Genomic DNA, 12,297 nt, shown 5'->3' on the forward strand with positions numbered 1-12,297 from the left:
AACCCGGTTCCCCTGCATCGGCAGGCGGACGCGCAACCACTGCGCCACCAGGGAAGCCCCCATGCTTTCCTTTTTTAAAGGAAGCAAGTATTATGCTTTTTCCCTTATCCTTTGATGTAGTATCATTGCACCCTGGACCATCTTACAATTTAGAAGACAGAATTTGGCTTATGCAGTAGTAATTCTCATTGAGAGAAATCACTGTCTGCACATGGAATGTTAATTAGGGAGACAGGGAACATTCATCTGGGAAGGCAGACCTGGCAAGGGTGATTTCTCCCTTCCCCCACACCTTCTTTAGAGGTATTGGACACCTTTATATCAACTCCCTCTTAGGCTTGTGAATGACACAGAATTTGCCTTCAAATAAAACTTTCTTTGTCCCATCATCCTAAAATCAAATACATTTTCTTCTTTTCATTTCCAAGGTCAACTTTGCGTTCTTGAACCGAAATCATAGATGTAGAAGGAGCCATTTGTTTATTGGTTGGGGGAGCTGGAGGGAGCAGTTCATGGTCTTATGTTTAATCACTTTTCTACCAGCAACTCTGTTATTCCTTCTGGGTGAAAAATTGGATGAATGGTATGTGAAAGCATCGTCATGTAGAAGGGAATGGAGTTGTGCATCCCTGTGACAGCATCAGGCCCTGGGGAGAATACTTAGGAGCCTGACACATGGCCCCTTGTCCTCAAAGAACTCAGTTTTGTGGGAAAAAGGAGATCTAGAAACAGTACAGGTATGGATTAACATTATAAACTTTGTAATGCATGTCCTCCTGCTGCTGAGAATTTAGTAGAGGGAAGTAACTGGGGAGGCTCCTACAGAGTGTCCGGAAAGGCTTTATCAGGAAGATGGGTCTTGCTGGGCTCTGAACAGTAAGTAGGATGTTCCTAGGTAGAAAGAGGGAGATGAGGTAATGGCATTACGTGTGGCTGGAAATCATCAAGCATGTGGTTGTCAAGTTCATCAACTTGTGGAAGGCCTTAAATGCTAGGGCAAGCAGTTTAGGAGTTCTTAGGTAAATAAAGGTGAATTCCTGAAGGTTTTTAAGCAGGAGGGTGACCTAGACAGTTTCCATTTCCTACAGTATGCTGGGGGAAATCTTCAGTGGGGGGAAAAAAAAAGCTCTTTCACAATTTATGTCTAAATTTTCAGGACCTAGTGATTGATCTAAGGAATTGGGATGATAACTTACTCAAACCTGGATTTGTTGGATAAAGAAGAGAAATTGGAGGTGTTGGAAAGGGGAAGCATCATGAGTGAGGGCATAGAGGGAGTGGCAACTAAGATGTTAAAGGTAAAAGTGGTCTGTGAAATTTACATGCCAGAAGAAACTTGTAGAAGAAAAATCTGAAGAACTTCAGATTCCATTCCAATTAAACTATTTAAATATAAAAGCACTAAATGGGGATTTCATAATAGCATTATGTGCCAACTTTTTTAAAGATCCTCTTAGAACTTCTTGTCTCATATCTGTGAATTATTTTCAAGTGTCTATTTTTAAATGTTCAGAATGGGTGCTACATTTTTTTAACTGTCAGAGTTAGAAAATATTTAACTTATAATAATTTTTTTTACTATAAAACTTTAGAGCAAAAAATTCTTAGAGTAGGAAAGCACCTCAAGGAGCATCTGATTCAGCCCCTCATTTTATAGATGATAAAAGTAAGGCACAAAAAGGATAAACAACTGTCTAAAGTCATAAAATTAGGAGTAGCCAGTCCAGGACTAGAGCCTGGTCCTTTCGATGCTGAGTCAGATGCTTTTTCCTATAATATGCTGCTCCTAGTTAAATGGCGTCTAGGTGATGGCTCCCTAAGACAGTCATGTTTTTCAGTTATATTGCAGTTGACTTCAGATGATTGTAGATGTAAAACTAGAGCAATAATGAACAAATAACAAGTCATGCTAGAAACATATAAGAAAGGATCTATTAGATACAAACTGTCCTTCATGCTGCTTCCCGGGCTCTCTGCATGTTGTTCTTTGTTCTAGAGATTGTTTTAGGAAATTGTTAGGTGATTTTGTTCAAAGGACGTTGGGATAATACAGGTGGAGAAAAAAGCTCAAAGGTAGCTACTATCAATAAAAGCAGAAACCAAGAAATGTCAGTGGTATTGGGGGTGTCAGGAGAGCCAGGACCCTCTTTACCGTGCTCATCGGAGTCTCTCCCAGTTCCTCTGTGGACACCAAATACATAATTGTTGAAAAATAGGTGAGTTAGTGGATGAATGAAGAGCTCAGTTGCTTCCTCTCCTGCAATTTAACTACATAACATTTTCAAGCACTTTTTTCTAAAGAGTGAGATCGAGGGATAGAGCGCATTTATTGTAAATGGGTTACTCATTGTAGCAACTAAACTCTTACCAGATTGACAAGACATAGGTGGTTCTTTGGCCCATCCACCTGGACATGGAAATCATTTGCTGTGTCTGTTTCTCAGATGTCAGCTGTGTCCTTAGCCTCCAGCTCTTAAATCCACATTTGTTTTTGCCACCTGGGCTTTCCTCTTACTGGCCATGCAGGGCCCAGCCTTTTGGGCTTCTTTCTTTGCCTTCTTTCCTTTTTGTTCTTCCCACTTTCTCTCTGGAGCAACAACAGATCCCTCTCTTCTTCTCATTCATGATTTAGCCACCATATTTTCTTTTTTATAAATTTATTTATTTATTTTTGGCTGCGTTGAGTCTTTGTAGCTGGTCGTGGGCTCTCTCTAGTTGTGGTGAGCGGGGGCTACTCGTCATTGCGGTGTGCAGGCTTCTCATTGCAGTGGCTTCTCTTGTTGCAGAGCATGGGCTCTAGGCACATGGGCTTCAGTAGTTGTGGCTCACGGGCTCTAGAGCGCAGGCTCAGTAGTTGTGGCGCACGGGCTTAGTTGCTCCGCGGCATGTGGGATCTTCCCATACCAGGGCTTGAACCCGTGTCCCCTGCATTAGCAGGTGGATTCTTAACCACTGCACCACCAGGGAAGTCCAGCCACCATATTTTCTTACTGAACCTGTGCTCAGAGTCTCACTCCACTCCAAGGTCATCCATGTATTTCTTCTAAAAAATGTACCTTGCTTTCCCTAATAGGAATTTTTGTCCATCTCTTTTCTTTTAAAAGTAGTTATGGTAATGGTGTTATAAAACTTCAATACAATATTGTAATACAATTGCAACATTAACAAATATTCCCAAACTCTAACTCAGGATTCAATCACTCAGGAAATACAACAAAATTCTGGTACATACGCTAAGTTAGACGCTTGGACATGGTGCCATGGGAATTTGAACTGTATTTTTTAATTCTTTAGCATATTCGCTTTTGAAAGTTGGCTCCAGATTTTTCATTCCTCCTCTCTCCCTTCTTCTCTCAATTTACAGCCAGCCCTAGACAAATTGGGAAGAAGCAGGGTTTGTTTCAACATCCTCTGCCCACCCTTCCTGAGCCTTGGTACTCAGTACCAAATACTTTGGGCCTTTCCTGGAACAGGGTTTTATCTCTTCCCTGTGTCCCTCTATCCCCTCATGCTCTGTCTCTGTACTCCTCAACTGATGTTATCCCTCCCAGGAAACTTATACATTAATAGGCATTGTCTGGAAACAGTGCCCAAAATGTAAGTGATGGGGATTTGAGGGTACAGTGGCAGGCCAGTAGAAAAACTGGCCCTATGATGTCCCTCAAACCATGGCATTCATTCATTCACTCATTCATTTATTCTATTTGATAGCATATATTCAGTGAGTCAGCTTTACTGATGCTTACTGTGTACTAGACTTTTTTTTTTGGCCGCGCCATGAGGCATGCGGGACCTTAGTTCCCCGACCAGGGATTGAACCCGGGCCCCCTGCATTGGGAGTGTGGAGTCTTAACCACTGGACTGCCAGGGAAGTCCCTAGACTCTTTCTTAAGTACCAGCAGGGGTACTCCTGCCTTCTAGGAGTTTTCAGTCTAAGTGAAGTAGTTAAAAATTTACCCAAATACTAAAAATAATTGCAACAGAAGGCACAATAATATAATAAAAACTTAGGAGTGACATAGACTTGGCTATCATGCATTACAATCCCCCAAGCAGCTTTTTAAAAATAGAAACTCTTTGGTCCCATCTTCTGAGAGAGACAGATCGTGGCTAAGTAGAAGAGAGCACTTTTCAGTTTAGGGGAAAACTGGTAAACCAGCACATATGCAGCTTGTGTGGGAACAGGCTGGGGTGAACCCGCCAGGCTAGCCTAGGGGCGGGGAGACTGAATTGAAAAGAGACTGTCAGATATTCCCCATTCCCAGCACTCCTGATTTCAGCGTGCTTTAGGGCAGTCATTTATGGAGCACCTCTGTTAGTCATGGTCCATTGCCCTTCCCTCCGTGCTCACCTGGGTATCCAATTGAGAGGCTAGAAATTGCATGGCATCTGAAGCTGATAAAGCTCCTGATATCTGCCAGAGAGGCAGGAGGACCAGACTTGCATTGACTGGCTCACTTTAAAACTCTTTAAAACAGAACTGTGTTATCTTCCACATTTTCCCTGGGGGGACTACCTGGTGCATTTCTTAATGCATTAGCTTATGCATTCCTATTCCTGCTGAACCTGCCCGTCCCAAATGCAGCTGTTTGCATCATTGCTATTTTTATGTTCTGTTCAGATTTCAGCAATCAGATCAGTAGTATGTGGTTATTTATTTGTCATTTCTCATTTCCCTTTAAAAAATTCAAGACACTTTTTAGATATCTAGTAGTCTTGTCCTAAGATAGTGTTATTACCTTACATGTGAATTTGTTCTATATTTTCAGGTTCTTTTAAAAATTTAATTACATCTTTAAAAACAAAATCCTGTAGGATAGGCAGTATAGGGCTTGCTGTTGTTGTCGTTAGAGTGACACCATCCTTGAGGAGGAATTTAGATACTTTCAGCTGCTTGCCCAGTGTCCTATATCTAGTTGGTGTTCTTCTGACTACTGTGTTTTAGAATGTGCACCAGTAACTAAGTATCATTTGAGGTGTTGATTCTAAGCATCCTGGTTTGTATTTAAATTCCTATTTAAACCTATATATCTTATATTCTTAGTTCTTTAGAGACAGTCTTTCTCTGCATGCAGTTGTATAATTATACTGATCAGTTTATAGACCCTTGCCAGAAATTCCCTGATTTCAGCTTGGAAACATATTGGGATAGGATGTTTTCCATAAAGAAACTCTGTCCTTCATTTTATGATTATCTGGGAACTGTGGAACCATTTCTTTGGGTTAGCATGCCCAAGTAAATCACATCTGACTAAGCTTTTAAGAAATTTAAGTGATTTTTCACATTCAGAAATATTTGTGTTTTTAGTGTCATCATTTAAAAAGTATAGAAATGGGGACTTCCCTGGTGGTGCAGTGGTTGGGAGTCCACCTGCCAGTGCAGGGGACGTGGGTTTGAGCCCTGATCCGGGAAGATCCCACATGTCACAGAGCAGCTAAGCCCGTGCGCCACAATTACTGAGCCTGCGTGCTGCAACTACTGAAGCCCACGTGCCTAGAACCTGTGTGCCACAACTACTGAAGCCTGCGTGCCTAGAGCCCATGCTCCGCAACAGGAGAAGCCACCGCAATAAGGAGCCTGCACGCCGCAGTGAAGAGCAGCCCCCGCTCGCGGCAATTAGAGAAAGCCCATGTGCAGCAGCGAAGACCCAACGCAGCCAAAAATAAATGAAATAAATAACTTTATAAGTGCATCCATTCTTTAAAAAAAAAGTATAGAAATGGACTTATCTGCAATATTGTCACTCTGCTGAAGTGAACTGCAAGCAAGCAAGAGTAGAACCAGTCTTGTCTCTGGATCCCTAGCTTCTGTGTTCCTACCCTTCCCAAGAACATAGATATCTTAAGTACATCTTCAAATCTCCTGCATGATCATGATAGAGAGGGCTCTAAACACAATAATTAACACGTATTTTTTAACCCACCTTTTTTTTTTTTTTACTGTTTACTCTTTTTGTTGTATTTACAGAAATATTTTTCTCTTTGCCTTTTCCTACTGTCCAAATAACCCTCTCCTTGACAGTCAGAACTCCAGTGTGGCTTTTGGCTGTTTATGCTATAAAAACATGAAATTAATTCATCAGGTAAATTTCACACTCCTCCTTCCTAAGCAGATTGATGTAAATCAAATTTTACATTAATCAGACAGAGCAACATACATCTAGTCTGTGGAAATACATGATTTCCACTTACTTGAGTAAAATGCCATCAGGTGTTTTGTTTGTTTCACTGTTTAGACATTGATATTTTTGGAGCTTTGTTCTTACCTGCGTTGCTACTTGATTTATTATTCTTATTTCTTTTAAAATTTTTATTTCAAGGTTATTCAGTCTCAGATACTTTCTTGTTTTCCATCAAAGTAAAATATTATATATAGATGTTTATTACCACCTATATTGTATTTTTATTATAAAAACATTAGTCAGTCGTATTTATTATCTATCATTGCATTAGAAAGAAGCAATTATATATAATGAAATATGCTCTTGGCAGAATTGCTGTTAGCATTTGTCCTGAATTCTATTATTTCAGTCAACACTACTCTCAGTTGTTTCACCCAACTTCTCCGACATAATGTTAAATTCTGTGGCTCTAGAGTAGTATTTCAAACTAAGGGTTTTAACTCATTAATTAGTCCTAAAATCAGGCTCAAGATGAGGCATATTTTTTAAAAAATAGAAAAGATTAGAAAAGAAACACTGGAGTACATCTCTGGTAGTAAGGGTGAATATCGTTTGGTGGAACCTTTGTTTCAATTATATATACTTTTGTTTCATGCACACGTACACACATCAACTTATTTTGAAGTCATAGTGTGACACTTTTTTCTTTAGGTGGCCGTCAAAAAAGGTTTAAAAGTCACTTAAGCATTTAAGAACTGTAGAAATGTTCTTCTGACTCATTGGCTTAAAATGTTACGATTTTTTTGACATGACCCCAGAAAGTCCATGAGGAGGGTTAAACATTATGTATGTTTAACAGAAATGGATATGCAAATAGTGTTGTAGAGACCTTATTCCAGTCATCTTTACAAGATAAAATCACGTAGGTATCTAAACAATCTTAGATCTTAAACCTCAAAACTGACCCCAGTTGCGACATAAGTTCCAAGCTCTACAGCTCACTTCTTCAGAGACAGTAATCATCCACTTATGGATTGATCTCAGAAATCTCTACACTTGAATTCTCAACTGGCTACCACAAACATGTCTCCTAATGGAGAGTCCCTTTGGGAGGGGAATGTAGCTGGCAGTTCCCAACTCCACTCTCACGTCCCCTAACATCATGAAGTTTCCAGGAATCAAAAGGAGCTCCTCCTTAGGAAGAGAGTGAATCAGACCCCCTACTAGACTGTGAGTGAGTTCTCTGAGAGCAAGTGCCTTGTGTATGCCCTTCACACGTTTCTAATGTTCAACAAGTGTCTTCACAAAGTAGTTCTTCATTCACTCAGTTTATGGCTTTGGTAAATGAGACCTTCTCTATAGAGATCCTTTCCCTGACCAAGTCCTTCTTTCACAAGATCCACCCTCATAATTTCTTGTTGATTTTTATAAATCTTATTCTTAATTATTGACAATTCACTTGTTAAGTTTCGTTCCTTTCTCTTTCTCCCAAACCTCTTGTCTTCCTTAGATTTGCAAATAAAGCTGAATATCTCCCTCATGTATGCTTATTTTTTAAAAGCAGTTATTTGAATACCTATTCTTTCTGCTCCTTCCCCTCCAAAAGCTCTCAGAAACTATTTTATGGTAATCAAAAAGTTGAATATGCCTTTGTGATGTGATAGAACAGAACAGTCACTCTTCTGAAGCAATGCCTTGAGGTGCCAGTGACTTCTATTAGCAGACCCTTTGCCTTGGGGAGCTTTATAAAATGATTCCTTTGAGCTTAAATAAAAGAATAAGCTGGAGCTAAAATGGAGCATTTCTGGGACTCCTTTGGACTTGTGTTTCATTTATATTATCAACCAAAAAGCAGTAAATGGCTCCTTTTTTTTAATGGAAGTGCTTTGTTTCTTAGAAAACAACAACTGGCCACTGACTATAACCGGAAACAAGTTCTCCAACACCATTTTACAGAATGGCAGCATTGGCATCGTGCAGAGATCCAAAAGAGAGAGCTGGCTGTTACAAAGGAGGAAACTCGGAAGAAAATGAATGAGCTGCTGAAGGCAGCATCACTAGGGAAACTCAGTGCAAACATGTCATCAAGCATCAGTCTCCTTGAGGAGGCAACAGCCATGGAGGATCCACCTAGAAATGGAGAGGTAAGTTGCTTTTCCTTTGCTTAGTCTTCCTGCTTTTGAGCTTTATACTTGTATAGCCTGGGGTATGTTAGCTGTTGTCAGGTTGCCTGGCCTGGGCTATCTAAAAGATGAGAGCTGCTACAGTGCACAAAGTTTATCTTTCAGTCAGTGTTGATTTTCTTGAACTGAATCCTCTTTTATAATCACATACAAACTGGTATAGCTGAAACTTGGTAGAGACGTAATATAGACAGGGAATTTAAAACAACTAAGCGAAAGATTCTTTCAGGAAGAGATATATAAAGCATTGTTTACAACTCTTGAACACCTCTTATTTGATTGTCAGGCATTTCCTTTCTAAATGAGCTTGTGACTTATAAGAGGGGAATATTTAAGTTTTTATTTTCCTAATAAGAAGAATCATATGTATTAATTGTAGCAATTTGGCAGGAGAAAATGACAGAGGAAAAAGAAAAATAGGCACTAATTCTATCATTTAGAGATAACCACCAATAAATAACATATTGAAGTATTGCCATCTTGTCTTTTCTCTATTCAGGCATATGCAGATTTTTCTCTTTAATATTGTATTTAGCTTTTAAATTTTCTTCAGTCAAGTCATTGAGGATATCTTATCTGTCATAATACGGGAAAAGGAAGGCCATGTATTTTTTCTTCCTTTTTTGTAATTGAGATACAGTTGATTTCCAATATTGTGTTAGTTTCAGGTGTACAGCACAAGTGATTCAGTTATATATATATATTTTTTCAGATTATTTTCCATTATAGGTTATTACAAGACATTGCGTATAGTTCCCTGTGCTATACAGTAAATCCTTGTTGCTTATCTGTTTTATGTACAGTAATTTGTATCCATTAATCCCATACTCCTAATTTATCTCTCCCCCTTCCCTTTTCCCTTTGGTAACCATAAGTCTGTTTTCTATGTCTGTGACTCTGTTTCAGTTTTGTATATACATTCATTTGTATTATTTTTTAGATTCCACACATAAGTGATATCACATAATATTTGTCTTTCTCTGTTTGATTTACTTCAGTTAGTATGATATTATCTAGGCCCATCCATGTTGCTGCAAATGGCAATATTTCATTCTTTTTTATGGCTGAGTAATAGTCCGCTGTATATATATACACCACATCTTTTTAAACCGTTAGTCTGTTGATAGGCACTTGGGTTGTTTCCATGTCTTGGCTATTGTAAATAGTACTGCTATGAACATTGGGGTGTATGTATCTTTTCAAATTAGAGTTTTCATTTTTTCTGGATGTATGCCCAGGAGTGGGATTGCTGGATCCATATGGTAGCTCTATTTTTATTATTTTAAGGAATCTCCATACTGTTTTCCATAGTGGATGTACCAATTTACATTCCCACTGACAGTGTATAAGGATTCCCTTTTCTTCACACCCTCTCCAGCATTTATTATTTGTGGACTTTTTGATGATATCCACTCTGACCAGTGTGAGGTGATACCTCATTGTGGTTTTGATTTGCATTTCTCTAATAATTAGTGATGCTGAGCATCTTGTCATGTGCCTGTTGGCCATCTGTATGTCTTCTTTGGAAAAATGTCTATTTAGGTCTTCTGCCCATTTTCTTTATTGCGTTGTTTGCTTTTTTGATATTGAGGTGTATGCATTGTTGTATATTTTGGATATTAACCGCTTGTCAGTTGCATTGTTTGCAAATATTTTCTCCCATTCAGTGGGTTGTCTCTTCATTTTGTGGATGGTTTCCTTTGCTGTGCAAAAGCTTTTTAGTTTGATTAGGTTTATTTTTGCTTTCATTTCTTTTGCTTTGGGAGCCTGATCTAAGATAATATTGCTATGATTTATGTCTAAGAATGTTTTGCCTATGTTCTCTTCTAGGAGTTTGATGATGTCACGTCTTATATTTAGGTCTTTAAACGATTTTGAGTTTATTTTTGTATATGGTGTGAAGGAGTGTTCTAATTTCACTGATTTACATGAGATTGTCCAGCTTTCCCAATGCCACTTGCTGAAGAGACTTTTTTCTCCATTGTATATTCTTGCCTCTTTTGTCTTAGATTAATTTACCGTAGGTGTGTGGGTTTATTTCTGGGCTGTCTATTCTGTTGCATTGATCTGTATGTCTGTTTTTATGCCAATACCATGCTGTTTTGATTACTGTAGCTTTGTAATATTGTCTGAAGTCTGGAAGTGTTATGCCTCTAGCTTTGTTTTTTTTCTTCAGGACTGCTTTGGCAATTCTGGGTCTTTTGAGATTCCATATAAATTTTAGGATTATTTGTTATAGTTCTGTGGAAAATGTCATGAGTATTTTGATAGGGGTTGCATTTAATCTGTCAATAGCTTTGGGTAGTATGGCCATTTTAATAGTATGAATTATTCCAATTCAAGAGCATGGGATATCTTTCCATTTCTTTGAATCACCTTCAGTTTCCTTTATCAGTGTTTTGTAGTTTTCAGTGTATAGGTCTTTCACTTCCTTGGTTAAGTTTATTCCTAGGTTTTTTTGGGTTTTGTTGGACACAATTTTATTTAATTAATTCATTTATTTATTGAAGTATAGTTGATTTCAAACCCATGCCGCCTGCAGTGGAAGCATGGAGTTTTAACTACTGGACCTCCAGGGAAGTCCCCTTACTGAATTCATTTGTTAGTTCTAATAGTTTTTGTTTAGAATCTTTATGGTTCTTTGTATAGAGAATCATGTCATCTGCAAATAGTGACAGTTTTACCTCTTCTCTTCCAATTTGGATACCTTTTATTTCTCTTTCTTGTTGATTGCTGTGGCTTGGACTTCCAATACTGTGTTGAATAGAAGTGGTGAGAGTGGGCATCCTTGTCTTGTTCCTGAATTTATTGGGAAGGCTTTCAGCTTTTCACCATTGAGTATTATATTGGCTATGGGTATATCATAAATGGCTTTTATTATGGTGAGATATGTTCCCTCTATACCCACTTTGATGAGAATATATTTTTCTACTTAATAATAATGTAATCTGTTTTTCTAAAATTATTTTCTGCAATATAATGAGAATTTTCTGTGTCACTAAATCTACTTCTGCAACAGTAGTTCCCAACTGAGAGTATAACACAGAATCAGACCTACTAAATCAGAACTTCTGGGTGTGGGGCACCATACTTTTTTTAAAGTTCCATGGGTGAACCTGATGAATAACCCCTGGTTAAGGACTGTCATTCTGTGCCATCTGTGTTAATGGCTGCATGAAATTCTGTCATGAACCACAAGCTAGACTGTATACCTCCTTCTTTGTTGCTGGACATTTAAGTTGTTTCTAGTTTGCCACAATTATAAACAAAGCTTCAGTGAAAAAGTAGCTAGGTCTTTGCACACATCCATAAGGCTTTACTTAGGATAAATACCTAAAAATAGAATGCATATTTTAAAGACTTTTACCAAATTGCCCTTCCAGGAAGGTTGTGTCAAAGAAGTACCTGTTTTCCTGCCTGATAACATATTTATCATTTTTGCCAAGTTGACAGGTTAAATATTTTTTGTGTTACTATTGCTTCAACATTTGCATTTTTTTATTACTAGTGAGGTTAAACATTTTTTATATTTACCATTTACATATATATATATGTATCTAAAATGGGTATAGAAAGATGAATAGTGATGCCTTTTATCCATTTTTATCCTTGAATATATATCTTTTTCTTGTTTATAGGAGCTCTTCATATTTTTAAGACTATTGATGCTTTTATTATTATGTATTCTGCAGTTTTTTAAAATTGTTTTTATTTGTCTTTTTGGTTTACTTATGGTGTTTGGTACTATATACAGTTAAGTTTTGTTTTGTTTTGTTTTTAATTATTTGTCTGTCATATTTGAATACAAATAATTTTCCTAGTTGTACATTTATTTTATTTATTTATTTAACATCTTTATTGGAGTATAATTGCTTTACAATGGTGTGTTAGTTTCTGCTTTATAACAAAGTGAATCAGCTATACATATACATATATCCCCATATCTCCTCCCTCTTGCATCTCCCTCCCACCCTCCCTATCCCACCCCTCTA

At 38.0% G+C, this 12,297-nt stretch overlaps 1 protein-coding gene across 2 annotated transcripts in view; it reads left to right on the forward strand.

Annotated features, from left to right (window-relative positions):
- Window positions 1-12,297, forward strand: part of CCDC191 (coiled-coil domain containing 191) — a 102,449-nt gene that overhangs the window by 45,344 nt on the left and 44,808 nt on the right. For both annotated transcript variants that reach the window (XM_007107967.4, XM_028493432.2), the window contains exon 9: window positions 8,020-8,266. In XM_007107967.4, the coding sequence (XP_007108029.2) occupies window positions 8,020-8,266 (247 nt within the window). The remainder of the gene's footprint in view (window positions 1-8,019; window positions 8,267-12,297) is intronic.

This window comes from Physeter macrocephalus, chromosome 1, assembly GCF_002837175.3.
Source record: "Physeter macrocephalus isolate SW-GA chromosome 1, ASM283717v5, whole genome shotgun sequence".
NCBI classification, from domain to species: Eukaryota; Metazoa; Chordata; class Mammalia; order Artiodactyla; family Physeteridae; genus Physeter; species Physeter macrocephalus.